This window comes from Monodelphis domestica, chromosome X (genome assembly GCF_027887165.1).
Source record: "Monodelphis domestica isolate mMonDom1 chromosome X, mMonDom1.pri, whole genome shotgun sequence".
Classification (NCBI taxonomy): domain Eukaryota; kingdom Metazoa; phylum Chordata; class Mammalia; order Didelphimorphia; family Didelphidae; genus Monodelphis; species Monodelphis domestica.
This window is the reverse complement of record NC_077235.1, coordinates 44,374,103-44,388,903: the sequence shown is the minus strand read 5'-3', so window position 1 is coordinate 44,388,903 and position 14,801 is coordinate 44,374,103. Positions and strand designations below refer to the sequence as shown.

General features: G+C 42.7%; 1 protein-coding gene across 4 annotated transcripts in view; it reads right to left on the bottom strand.

The window, feature by feature from the left end:
• Nucleotides 1-1,550: 1,550 nt before the first annotated feature.
• The window catches only part of ATP11C (ATPase phospholipid transporting 11C), a 244,675-nt gene continuing 231,424 nt past the window's right edge, over nucleotides 1,551-14,801 (bottom strand). The window contains exons 29-30 of one of the 4 annotated variants that reach the window (XR_008914630.1): nucleotides 4,662-4,823; nucleotides 1,551-4,445 (exon numbers count right to left, since the gene is read on the bottom strand). Coding sequence is in view for 3 of the 4 variants with exons in the window: in XM_056809271.1 (XP_056665249.1) it covers nucleotides 13,825-13,902 (78 nt within the window). In the remaining variant the exon portion in view is untranslated. Of the gene's footprint in view, nucleotides 4,446-4,661; nucleotides 4,824-6,804; nucleotides 13,944-14,801 lie in introns of those variants that run through there. The other 3 variants (XM_056809272.1, XM_056809271.1, XM_056809273.1) reach the window with 3 other exon arrangements.

Genomic DNA, 14,801 nt, shown 5'->3' with positions numbered 1-14,801 from the left:
AGAGTGGCCCTAAACAGCTGCAGCTGTTTCCCAGAGTTCTCCTGGGCCTAAAAATGTCCCAAAATCTAGGAATGAGACAGCCACTGCCAAGGGGCTGTTCTACACAGATGGATCCTCTGTTAGGGTTGAGAATTTTCTCTTCTGGGGGAGTTTCAGTTTAAACAGGGTCTTGGACAAAGCATAGACTTGGAACAAGCTCAGCTTGACCCAGGTGGTGTTTACCTCCACACTGTTTTCTCTGCCTGTAAGTGAGGGGCTCATTGCCAGGGCCAGGGTGATGACTGCAAGCCCAGGGAAGTTTTAATGGCTCTGATCTTGGACCTACATCCACAATAATAGATACTGAAGTCACATGGGGGAGTATAACTTCTAAGAAACAATAGATACATATTTCTTTTTTTCAAACCCTCACCTTCCATCTCAGAATCGATACTGTGCATTGATTGGTTCCAAGGCAGAAGAGCGCTAAGGGGTTAGGCAATGGGGCTGAAGTGATTTGCCCAGGGTCACACAGCTAGGAAATGTCTGAGGTCAGATTTGAACCCAGAACCTCCCGTCTCTAGGCCTGGCTCTCTCTCCATTGAGCCACTTAGCTGTCCCACAAAAAGGCACATATTTCCAAGTAATGGTAAATGGTAAACAGAGCTTTGGGCTTTGACATTCTGCCTCAGACTCGTTATCTGGGTGACTCCAGGGAGGTGACTTCATTTCTACAAGCCTCAGTTTCCTCCCCTACAAAATGGCAATAAAACTAGCACCCACCTCACACAGGCTTCTTGTGAGAAGCAAATAATATACATAAAGTGTTCCCGGCAAATCCTAAAAGTGCTATACATCAGCTATGATTATTTTCATTGCTAACTAAGATCATGCATGGAAAACATTTTGCAAAACTTAAAGTGCTATTTAAGTGTCTTATTATTGGGAATTAATGAGATCATGTATCTTGTTAAGTACTCTTTGTAAACCATAAAACACTATCTGAATGTGAGCTGTTGTTTTCCTTGTTAAAGGAGAGTGTGCATATAAAACACTTTGCAAAACTTAAAAGTGCCATTGAAGTCTGTTATTATTGATAGTCACGAGATTGTGCAAGTGAACAAAGCACAGACAGACAGACAGACAGACAGACACGTAATAGGGAGCTACTGTTGTTTGACCCCTCTCTTCTTCATGTTCCGTGGACTGCATATAGACAGAGATCATCCTCGCACAAGTCCCCCTCCTTCTAATATCCTTTTCTGTTTAGTTTGTGGCAAAACTTCATGGAGTTGGATAAAATGACTGGATTGAGTGAGTGGTGATCAAACAGTCATATTAGAATGCAGGCTCATTTTCAGTTGGCTGGCTCCAATGGAAAGCAGGGTTGGGGATGACGTAGTTGTTGCTATCCTTATTAATACCATCATTATATATGGGCTATAATGTTGCACCTTGCAGGGGAATGAAATATTCTTAATTCCCTCTTCCCAAAGAGCTGAAACTTAATTAAGTTCCCAGACAATTCCACTGCCAGCTTGGCATCTTTAAAAAACAACCAGGCCAAAAAGTTAATGAGATCATACCAAAGTTTATTGATTACATCAAACGAAAAATTTCAGTAATGAAAAAGACGATTTGCATTCATAAAAAGTAGCATTCACATTCAATCTTTGTTATAGAAAGCCACCTTGTGAATGTATAAAATTGCTTGGGTGGAAAACCCCCCACGATGTTGGGGTCCCACCTTTGCAAGTTGCACAATGCACAGGACTTATACATCAATATACATTACTGGCACAGGAGCAGCGTATTCCACAGCTAAGCACCTTGAGGAGTTTTGCAGTTTTACATCTCGCTGGTGTGAATGTAATTGGTATTGAAGGAACACATGGTCTGCGCTCAGTGTAACCCATCTTCCTACTCTGGAGAACAATCCTGAACAACTTGACATGGAAATTCTATTTCGGATCATTCCAACTTATGCCAACACAGGGTAACACATCCCATCATGCCTTTCCCTTCCTGCCAGCATCACTAAATAGAATGGTTAATGATCTGCAGACTATTACTTGCAGTACTGGACAGCCTTCTTCCCATTTTGTTGGGGGGGGGGGGGGTTTGGGTTCCACTACCCCTCAACAGTGACCCTATGCTGGGATCTTTTGACTCAATAATAAAAACTGCAAAAAAAAGAAATGATAAATGCTTGTAACAGGTACATACAATGGCAGATCCATTGCCATTCCTCAACTGTGTGCTGCAAGACAACATGATAAATGCTATGTGCCTCGCGCATCATGAATATTGTTTGAATGAACGCATGGCTATAATCTATGGCAAAACCATGGCTTCCAACTTTCTCTTCTTTACCTTTCAGAATGGGGCTCAAGCCCCCAGAAATAAGAGATGCATTCTAACTCTGGGGGTTTTATCACCCTGGTATAAGTATCTAGAACAATTCTGTTCCTAAGAAATCTCTCATTCCCTTCTGTTATGTAGACTCAGTGTCCACAGCTCATATGAAGGTAGACTTGAACTAGAAAGGATGTGTGAGGCTATCTAATCCAGTTCTGTTACTCCATGAAGAAGTAAACTCAGGATCAGAGAGGGGAAGGACTTGCCCAAGACCACCCAGATAGTAAGTGGCAGAGTTCAGATTCTAACCCAGGTGTCCTCTTGACTCCAGATCTCTTCTTCATCGTACCCCTTTAAAAGGGGTACCCAACCCAACAAGATCAAAATCAAACCCCAAAGAACCACCATTTTCCCTCTGTCTCTACATTCCTGATTCTGTTTGTAGCACATTTTAGGTAGGCATGGCACTATACCTGACAAAAAATACAGAAATGTAATACTGATGAATGAGCACCTAGGAAAACAGGGGGAAATGATCAGTCATGATTGGAATGGGGTCCAATAACCAAAATTGCACCAGTCCTAGCATTTACAAAAGACTCCATGTAAACATGGACAACAAAAAAGGATAGAAGAAACCGTGTTAAATGTATCACTAGAAATTGCACCAATCAGATTTTTAAATCAAGATACAAGACATTACAAAGCAATAATAGGTATGCCAGATGGCGAATCAAACAGAATTGGAAAGTGACATGAAAATATTCCTAAAAGACTGTTTCAATTTAAAAATCAAATGTAATTATCTTTATAAAAATATATATATTACATATATACATATTTGGTTGGTTGGTTGGTTGTTTAAAAACAAAAACAAAGTGTATATAGTTCTCATTTATTTTCACATTTTCTATGAACTTTTGATGGGGGGCCAGTGGAACTGAGGTCTACCATGACTTGAGCCAGATGAGAGAAGGGACAAAGGCAGACTTTCATGGCGACCCTATCACAATCTCACAGGCTGAGCAGCAAAATCGTAGTGTGACATTAATTCCTAGACAGCAGGTTCTAATCGACATCAGAAGCGTTTTCCTTCTCAACATAAAACATACAATGCTATGATTACATCGGGGTTTTGTGCAAATATAGTTCTCGCCCACCTTCCTCTCTCACGTCCATTGAAATGACTTGGATTCTGTTTGCTTCCAAATGACTTTCAAAGACCTGATGTGAAATGGAACTGTGATGGAGAATTTTCAGATCTAATGACCCACTCAGAGAGGCGCCTGTCTGATCAGCAGAACATAAAGAGGCAAGGCCCAAGTTTCTCTCTTCTGCAGAATCATCTGCTCCCAACCTTCTCCCCACAGAGGTGTTTGACATATATATTTTTTCCAGCGAGTTTGTCAGAGCGGGACACGATTTGGCATATATGCGCAAACAGAGAACACTTAACAGCTCCCCCGATACACAGAGGGGATTTTACAATCAACACATTTCACGATGAAAAACATTTACTCCAACCTTTTCATATAGTACTTTTGGAGGAGTTTGAGGACTTAAATATTTATCTCATTCAGCAGGAAAAAAACAAAAATGAATGATCGAGACAAGCTTTTTCTTTTGCCAGGCAAAAAAGTAACATCAGCAATATGCATTCATTCCCAATACATGAATCCTACATTACAGCATTTAAATTCCACGTTCTTTAACTCATTGCTTGAGTTAAGGATTTTGTTTGTTTGTTTGAAGCACCCATTTTGTCATTTGTATTAACATATATGTTGAGCTACAGTCGAATTCTAGCTGATCTCGATGGTATGCATTTCGTACACTTTTGAGGGTTTGGGCCCTGGACAATTCAAAGGAACAAGACTGCTTACATAATCGTGTTATCATTTAAGGATTCAAAGTCACTCGGTTCTCAGAGAGCCTTCTTCCGCCTAGGCCCCAGAAGTGCCAACAGACATGAGTTCAAGTTGTCACGCGTCAAGCATCCTAAGATGATAACATTTTTTTGCAGCAGCCTCTTCCAGTGTCTCATCTTAGACGTAACCATTGCCAATAGTCTTGTAGGACACCAACATAGGCAGCTCCAAATTCGAGGCCTGAAAAATGTTTCAAAAGACACACTTATTTAAAAGGTTCACTTGAAAGAACCCGCGTAGCCGACTCAGAGGCACATTGGAAAAGTAAATCAAAGAGAACATTTTGGGAAGAGATTTACGGTACTGCCTTAAGAAAGCGCGAAGGAGAGAAAAATAAAAAGAGGAGAGGAAAAACAAAGACAATAAGTCCTCTGTCATTCGTAACTTCAGACTTACTTTGCTCGTGGGCTGCTCCAGGATTTGCCTAACAATTCTGACCCAAGAAAGTCGGGGTGGATCTGGAGTCAGAGGACCTGGGTTAGAATCCGGGATCTGCCACTTACTATCTGTGTGGGCCTGCGCAAGTCACTTCCCTTGGCTGGGCCTCAGCTTCCTCCTCTGAAAAATGAAGGGTTTGGGATGGGCTGGATGGACTCTGAGGTTCCTTCCAGCTCTAGACCTATGATCCTAGGTGTGACCTTGGGCAAGTCATCTCCCTCCCTGGGCTCCAGTAACCTCCCAAGTAAAATGAGGGGCTTGGACTAAATGAGATGACCTTTGAGGTTCCTTTCAGGTCTAGGTCTAGGATCCTAATGTATAGATGATCTCTGAGAGACCTAAGATTCAATGAACTTCACATGTTGGCACCGTCATTTAGGAAGAAAGATGAGGACACAGTCAAAGAGAGGAAGGTCAAACAGCTGGGAAGTGATTGAGATAGGTCTTACACAGAAGGCATAGATCATCAATTTTGAGTATGCTAGGACCTCAGAGGTCATCTAGTTCAATTGGCTCATTTTACTTAGGAGGAATCTGATGCCCAGTGAAATGACTCACCCAAGATCACACAGAGAATAAACAGCAGAGATGGGATTCAAACCCAAGTGTTCTGACATCAAATCCAGTGCCCTTTCACCATGTTGTCACTCCTTCTAGGGAGCAACCACATTAACTTTTGTGAAAATGAAACCAACCAACCAACCAAATAAACAAACAAAACTAAAACAAATCATCCAGTCTTATTCTCACAGGACACAAATGGAGGAGTAAAGGGGCTCAGAAGCATCCCAAAGTGGCCTAAGTCTGGGATATTTATGTAGCCCCAATACCCGACCTGGAAAGTAAGGTTCAAGAAGCTATATAGGAGGATACAAACTTAAATAAAAACAATGCAGGACAAATCTATCCCAGAGGGGGGAAAACTACCAACTGCCAATGAGTACCTGTCAGGAGGGTTGGGAAGTCAATTCATTTACTCAGGAAAACTAATCAGTGGCTGAGTCATTCCAAAAAGATAAAGGAGGCCCAGAGCAGCACTTGGACCAGATGAAACTGTCTGCTCCCCCCAATAAAGCAGCAGACGACAGAGATTAATGGACAACAGAGGGCAGACTACCATCTGACTCAAAGGATGAGATTGGTGCTGTGGGAAGAATGCTGGGTTGGGACTTGGGAGATCTAGGTGTGGGGATGAGCTCTTGCCATTTACTAGTTGCCTGACTCAGGCTGAGACTGTTCTCATGTTTCTTCCTCTATAAAATGAAGGGGTTGCTAAGAATTAGAGCTGGAAGGGCCCTTAATCCCATCCCCTAATGTCATCAAGGAAAGAAATGAGGCTCAGAGAAAGGAACTCCCTTGTACAAGGTCATCTAGGTAACACTGTGCGACTTATGGGAGGAAAAGGAATACTGCCTGTGGTGCGTTGCAGTTTAGAAAGCACATTCATATTTATGACCAAAAGAGTGTAACCCCATCAAGGAAGGACAGGACCATTTTCATTTTTTTAAATACTTATTGAATTGAACTATTAATCTCACATGATTCCTTTAAGGACCCAGAGAAGAAACTGAGGCACAAAGGCTGACTTGTCCAAGGTTACATAGCTAAGTAGAGAAGCTGGGATTTGAAAGTGGTCTTCTGACCCCGGCCTAGCATTCTCCTTACTACACCCTAAACTCTGAGACTGATTTTCAAATATCATCCTTAAAGGGGCCCTACAGTTTTATTCAAGGAAAAAGAAGTAATAGCCAGAGTTAGTTTAAGTGTTATGTACATGTGGCTACCTCCTAAACCTGCCGGTAGTCATTTTCCCAGAGACAAACAGGCAAGGGGAGAATTCAGTAATGAAATGACCTAAGATGGGTATGAAGGCATATGAGTATCGCCCAACCCCAAGTTTTTTCCCCAGGGAGTTTATGAACACAAACTCAAAAGATGAGCTTTCAGTAAAGCATGCATTTACTCATTCTGCCTCAGTATTATGGGCCAAACCATTCAACCAGATGTTGTCCAATCAGTATTGTTTTGTGGAAAACAGCCCCCCCCAATGTTTATCCCAGTATCCTCATCCCCCCCCCCAATAGCAAGGATACTTTTTTACTATGGAGAATCAAAGTTTGGATCAATCTTGATACTAAAAAAAACCCCAAGCCCCAAAACACAAAAAATCTAACCTGGCTACATTTTTAGAACGAGTAATTTACAAAGATGCTTGACATACCTTTGGATACAGGACCAACAGTACGTGGAGACAGATACACCTGAACGGTAATCCCTAATTCTAACAAGCATGCAATGCTAAAATTAATTTGTTATTCTATAGATGTGATCTTGGAATACTTATTTTTCTACTTTTCAAATCTTCAGATAAATACAAAATTGATGAGTGGACCAACAAAAATGAGGAATGAGCATATTTGATGGTGAAAGACCATGACAGATGGGTCTCACCCGTTAAACTGGCTCAAAAGAAGACAAGCTGCATGAGGGAAAGGACTGTCTTAAATGAGAAAACATCCCCCCTTATTTCTCCAGCACCAAGGACAGTGCTGAGAGCATAGGAAAATGGTGGATGAATTGCAAATTGCCTTTTGAGCTCTGAACCTTCTTCCCTATGCTTTCCAAGGCTTAAGCACATTTTCAAAAACTTCTTGCTGTATTCCAAGGCCTGCATCTTTATGCTTCTCAAAGACTACAAAGTGCACCACGCCGACAGCAGAAACCAAAAGAGAAACATCTTCATTTCCCCCTCTTAATGGGGTTAATGCTCGTCATGAAAAACCATCCTACTTTTTGGGTATAAGGAGGTGCGTGTTACAATACATTAGATTCATCTGAGAAAGTTCATAAAAGGAGAGGTCTGACCGATAATCAATCAGATGCTTTGCTACAGTTCAGATTTCTCTGTAATGGTGAGGCAAAAATACTTAAAGCATATGAAATTCTTGCAACCTACCTGGTAGCACACAGTGAAAGCCTTCCAACAAGCACACCAAATACACAAAGGACTAACTAAGCTCAACTATCGTTTTTCACAGCTTCACAACTAGACTTGTTTGGTTTTGGGAAACCCAACTTTTAAACTGGTTTTAATGCTGGAGGTTGAACTTCAGTGTGTCTGCAAATGGCACTGGCAAAGAACATGGTTAGCATATGGTTTTGCTAATAAACCGTATCTTTTTCATTGCCATTTGGGGCATTCTGCTAGGGCTACATGGTGTGCTCAAGGTGAAAATCTGGGCAAAGGATGCCATTTTAATAAATGGGGCCTTTCCAGTTCCTGCTTTCCTCATAACTGTACTCAGAACCACAGTCATCCCCCATATTACAGAAGAAGCAATTGAGGCTTGTAGAGCTGAACTCATTTGCCCAAGGCCACCCCTCAAGTGAATGGCAGAGATGTGACCCAAATCCAAATCTTCTGACTCTTTAAGTCCAGCACTCTTCACCCTATACAATGTTACTTCTTGAGGGGGAGAAAAAAATTCTGAGTCCTGTTGTGTACCTAGAAGCCATTTGAATGACTTATAGCCCAAGTTCTTGTAAATTGCTTCCTCTCCAGGCTGTCAATTTTAGAAGGTGAAACACATGATCTTTTCAAAGATGACAAAATATACTATGCATCAATAGAGGAGGTGGAAATGAGCCCTAAGGAGTCATTTTTTCCCCATAAAGAGGACAAAATAAAGAAGCAAAGCAAAGCAGAAGGCAAGGCAGTTTGTAAGCAGAAAGAAAATAAATCACCTTATTCAATCCAAGAGAAACTATGATTGCTGGAAGTTTGAGAAAGCATGAAGATAGTAGATGCTCCTGAGGAGGGGAGGCGTTGCGTTACCTTGGTCACAAATGCACAAAGGGTGGGAAGAAAAAGAGAAATGCAGAAACCAAAGAAATGTAAATATGAGACATTTTTCAAAAGCAAATCTGAGAATTTTAAGCCCAACAGGACACATCAGCTTGAAAAATGAAGTTACTTTCATAGCCAAGATAGTGCTGGAAATGGAAAATGGTTCACTGGCCTTTGGGGGTTGGGAGGAAAGTAGGGTGACATTCTTTTTTTCCATATCTCCTGCTAAAATTCATCATTCATGGAAGGTTCCCAGAGCACTGGGAAGACCCCCTGTAGGGAAATGGACCAGAGTCACCTAGGAAGGTCAGGCATTGAAAGGTTGGGATCTCAGTAGTTGGAAGAAACTTCTAGATCTCAGCTATTGAGGTCATTGGTATTGTAAGGGAAACGGTGCATTTCTGAATAAAAATCACCTTGGCTTCTAAGTAGACTCCTGTTCAAAATCCAAAATCCATCCTTCTAGAAAGAATTTCATTCCCAGGGCTCTGGTATCCATAGCCTCTCAATGATGGGTCTACACTGGGCTGCCTCTTCTCTCCAGCTGAGTGGCCCCAACATTACAGACCTGCCACTCAATAACCACTGGTTCAGAGACAGTTAACTGGTCCAGCCTTACTCAAACAAAGACAAATGAGCCTGAACTCCTCCTGGGCAAACCTAGCAACTTCTGCTTAAGGAGCCATACCAAGCCAATATGTGTGCCAGCTACAGTGTTCACTAAGGAGCTCTGCGAGAAGTCCTAGTTAAAAAGCTAAGCCACTCACAGCTAGTTTAAACAGTTAAATTTTTCTAAGAAAGTACCTCAAAAGATGCACATCTGAGGACCCATAGTCCAGGGCTGCAGAACTGGAAAATGTCTCACCTCCTTATTCCGCTGGGTCTTAAGATAAGGGAAAATCTTTTCATTTGATTTCTGAGAAAAGTTAGCCTCTTCAACCATTACCCAACAAAGCACAGAAAATCAGGTCAGTATTTAATTCTAGAAATGGATTCAGACTAACACCATACTGGACCCAAGAGGGATCATTTAGCCCTTCATTTTTCAGAGAAGGAAATGGAGGCATTTATAAGGAAAAGTGGCTCATTCAAGGTCACCATGCTAGCAAGTAGCAAAGCCAGAAACTGGACCCAGAAAGACAGAGTGAAAAGAGCCTTGGTCCAGGGACCTGAGTTCAAAATCCAAAGCTGTCACTTAAATAGGATTTTGAGCAAAATATTCAACTTTGGTGAGCCTTCTATGGGCTTCATCTGTAATAAATAAGTGGGCTAGACTAGACGATCTCTAAGACTTTCCCCCCTTTAAATCTATGAATCTGTAACCAGGTTTTTATCCTGGTGCTTGCTCTAATACACTGAGTGGCTTTTTCAGCCATATTTTCCTTGATGTCAAGATGGTCTAGTCAGCCATATTTTCCTCGATGTCAAGATGGTCCGGCCCATTTTATTTGCTCAATGGCTAATGAAAGACTAAAGTAAACAAAAATCAGGTACAGAAAGTAATGCCTCCAACCAATATGGCCAGATAATAACATATTTTAAAGCTTTGCTATTTTACACATTAACAAGGCTACACTTCACTCCCTCCTCATATTTCTCCTGGAGAAAAGAGATTCTGTCTCATCACAAATGGTGAAAACACATCCATTTCACACTGAGTAAGCTTGGCAACCTGGGTAACAGACATACTTCACCTTCTCAAAAGCAGCACCTACTTCCTAAATATACTTCCAAAAACCTGACTCTGCCTTTCCTTTCCTGAGTCTCACACGTCACCAAATATCTCCACATTGGGGAGGAAGAACAGGACAGACCCTACCAAAAAGCCTAGTCACAGGTCCAGTTCTGGTTACACTTCTCTGCCTGGCCCCTAAAAAATTGCCCATTCCCATTAATAAAAATAAAGCCTAGGAATAAGAGAAAAACGAATGCAAAAATTAACTGAGTTTGTATGGTATTACAATTACTTCAGAATGGAAAAAATAAAATAAAAAAATAGGTAAAGAAGGAAATGAATACAGTGGGAAGAGCTGTTACCAACAATCTAAGATTGACTTTGCTGGGGGTTAGTGGAGAGAGAAGTGTATGTACGCACGTGTGCAAGTACATGTTGGTTGGGGACAGAAGGGGCAGTGATCGACCCTTAAAACAATGTTCAATTTCCATGACCCTCTGAAATCACCTGGTACATTTCCACCTTGGCTATTGGTATGGTAAAAGGGTGACCTGACCACACCATATGACACTAGGATTAAAACTCACTGAAGATCTCTCTGGGTTAAGTGAGTGCTAATGGATGCCTTTCCAATGTCTCAGAGCCCAGTACTGATGCTGAGACTAAAGCAGGGGTTCAATCAGATGAATAAATCTGTTTGGACTCCTTAATCCCTCTCAATCTTCCTGTGAAGGGGGCTGTTCTTTTTTAGCCCTTCTCCTCCTGTTGGAGGTCATTACCTGACCCACTGCCTTTGCCCTTCAAGGCTGCTAGAATTGGGCAAAAGAAACAAGAGACTTTCCTGCTGGGGCCTATATCTCCCCTGCCAAGGCACTGCCTCTGAGTTTATAAGAATGGCCTCTCACTTCTTTCTCTTATGCCGTTTGTGAGATGGGAAGTCCAAATGTTATTGTCCTAACTTTATAAAAGAGGAAGCTGGGACCCAAATGTTCAGGGTCATGAAGCTAGGAAGTGTTAAACACAGGCCAAGCTCGTAATTCCAAAGTGGATCAAATTGTACTGTATGGATGCCTATGTTTAAAAAAATAGCAAAAAAGTCTATGCAAAATCCCCTTCTTACTCTTGGTCTTCCAATTTCTGTGTTATAGACATCTAGGCCTGGAAAAATTCCAGAGTATTTTATTGATGATTCAAAGTCCTAATTGATGCTGAACAATGTCAACTACTGTAGGTATAGCTTTTTGAAGGTCTAGCCACCACAGTTTTTAAGTAAACCTTGCCAACTTAAAGCATCGTTTCCACTTTCTAATATAAAGAAAATCCAACATGGCATAGGTATTTGGAAGACCATCCTGTGAGTTAGTGAGACCTGGGTTTAAGTCCTTCCTCTGATGCATATCAGCTGTGTGACTCTGGGCAAGTCACTTAACCTCTTATTACTCCAGGTGACCCTAACTCAGAGATCTGTCAAACAGTTCCATAAAATGATGAATTTGTATCTGTGGAAGAAGTTTCTATTCTGAGAGTTTCCACACACTGATGAAACCATAGTTTTGAAGAAGAGTGGGAGAGAGAAAGATAAGGAGGACTTCTGTAGTATTGATGGAGGAAAAGACCTTCTCTTTTAGGTCTCATCCCTTCATTTTACATATGAGGGAACTAAAGCCCAGCAAGGGGGAGGGCATGGCCTGATATCCATTTCTAAGAAACAGCAGGGTGGGGGCTCCTACTTTGGTCTCCTGATTCCTGACGAAAGTGTTCTTTCCATTGCCCCATGGCTACCTCCTTTGACAAGGGGAACCAAATGCCAACATCAATTTCCAGGTACATCACAAAGGAAGTTGCTTCCACCCTATGAGATGATCTAGGTTGAATGGTTGAGGACAGATGGTTTTTTTCAAATTCACTTTCATGCAATACAACCACACCCCACTGCCGTCCCCATGTCACCTGGCAAAGGGGAAAAACCTATAAATTCAGCGGTCAGACCAGCCTCTTCCTGAACTCTGAGACATAATGGTTCATGGCAGTGTGCTTTTCCTTTTGACACAACTGAGTGTGTACTATAATGAGCCACAAGCTCTCAGCCTGTCCTGAACTGCTGCAGAACCATTTTTGGATAAGTGTCCCACACTAAACATCTTGACATTAAGGCCAGTTCTATATTGATTGCTGACAGCTGCAGCTTTAACCCCAAAGTGGGCATCACTCGGTCTCTCCTAAGTGTCAGAGATATTCAGAGCATCAGAACTAGAAAAGACTCAAGGAATTGTCTAGTGAAACTCCTTCATTTGATAGGTAGAGACAGGCACTTGCCAAATACCACATGGCTTCTGAGTAAGCATCTCAAAAGTAGCTTCCCATGTCCAGATGGGCATGCCATCATGCAAAGCCTTGGCTCTGCCTATAAAGAAAGTACATGAACTTCTAACAGGTTGTGGAGGTAGGGAACAGTGGTTACCTTGCTATCTTGGTCCAACATATTTCTCTGACTGGCCCTTCAGTCTCAAAAGAACAGGTCATACCAGAATACCATCTATGGTGCTTTTTCCAAGTGCAGGCCACCAAGGGAGATCATTACCTGCCTCCTTGGAGTAAGCAGTACTTACCTCCCCCTTGCCTTTCATTTCTGATGCCTGTTCCAGAAGCATGTGGTCTTTGGTGTAGCCCCTACCTTCCAGTCTACCTCTTCTAGGTAAGATGGGAATCTATACCAAAATTCCTCAGGCTTTCCTTCTAGGTTTTGCTGAACCCAAAGGACATGCCATCTGCCACTCACATGGGGAAAGACTGACATGTCTAAACCCCCCTCCTTTTCCCAAGGAGATGGCAGCTTTGAACCAAGGAAAAACTGGAACTGAAAGGGGCCGCAATGAGTAACCCACTGTTCTTGGGGAGGGGTGCTGAGAGAGGGGAAGGTTGGATTCCTGGAGAGAATTCTGGGCAGCATTCAGAAGGACTCTATCATCAGCTCCCAAATCCACTCTCACACCCCCAAACACACACACTACTAGGGAGATAAAGTCAATGTGTTTATATATTAGCCATGGGAGAAAACATCTATGAAAACTGGTATTCTCATAGCCCAGAAAACCTGCCTCTCTGCCTCTGAATGTCTTTTTTTTTTATTTTTCCCATGGTCACATGATTCTTGTTGTCTCCCTCCCCTCTTCTCTCCCCCCTCCCAACTACCTCTGTATCTCTTTATAAAGATGCCATCAACCTGCTAAAGCCCTAAAGACTGTCGATGCCAAGCTGTAGGGGGGGATGAAGCAGGGTGAAATGAGGGAAAGGGAATCTGAGGGCCCTGGGGAAGACGATGGATATAATGCACACAGCAACTCTCTGAACCCGTGCCAGCTCCCACCCCACCTAGAGCTACCCCTCAAAGAGGACACCAAACAAGCAAGCTGTTAACTGGAATTTTTATTGCTGTGAGAATACACAGCGGCAGAGGCACTAGGTGGTCATTGGTACTGACATCCTCGAAGGCTGCAGCTGTGACTGGATGGCCGGATACTCCAAACATCTCAGGTAAGTGTTGTGGCAGATCCTCAGAGAGGAATATTAAACTTATCATCATATGCCCAAAACTCTATTCACGTTCTTGTACGACTCCAGCCACTGCTTTGAGTCGAGAGGCCCAAATCGCTGGAAAAGTTGCTGCTCAAGACAGGCTGTAAAATTGGTGGGGAGAGCGTAATGGGTAGAGGAGTCCCTGTAAAAGACATAACCCTGCCATCTACAAAGGTCTGATGCATGGATGAGAAATTGGAGAAGTAGCTAGGCATAAATCCCAGAGTTCAGAGCTTCCTCAGCTATAGTGTCATCTAGATACATAGCAAATAGGGCTGAAAGTTATATTATCCAGAGTAACTGGGAACTCACTCACTGTCAGGCCTCCCTGGAGGGGGGAAATGAAGACTACAGCTTATTGGAGCAGGGGATACTAACCAGGGCTAAATAGAGCTATGTATCTGCAAGATCTCCATTCCTTGCCCCACCAACCATGCCTCCCCCACCAGCCCCCAATGCCCACTGCTTGGATCTTGCAATCCTTCCGACTAGCCTGTCTATAGGGAAGCTCCTGCCATGACCAGAAGGCCCTTTAGCCTGAAAAGCTGTCAGGGATGACTGCTGGAACAGCGGAGCCTGTGTTTCCCAGAGAGCTCTAATACCAAACGGAAAACTGGGTTCATGGTGAGCCAAGCTTCAGTGAGAAAGAAAGGAGGCTCATGATCCCAGCAAATCTAGTACCCTCTGCCTCCTCATTACTTACTGTCTCTGGGTAGGTTCAGAGCCATATGGGCCTGAGATAGGGAGGGAGGAGGGAAGAAAAGGAGAAGGGAAAATTTGACTTTTCTTCCCTCTTTTAACAGTCAAACTTACGTCTTAGCAAAGGGTCTTGGATAAAGCATGATGACTGCTCTCTCTCTCTCTCTCTCCTTCATGATGCTCCCTCTGCTGGTGGGTCAGGGTGGAGCTTCAAAGCATTATAATTTGGACAGAAGTCTAAGGTCAGCCAGGTCCAAGGGTCACTTCTTAGAATGGTTCACCCAGTGACTTGGTAGGAGCT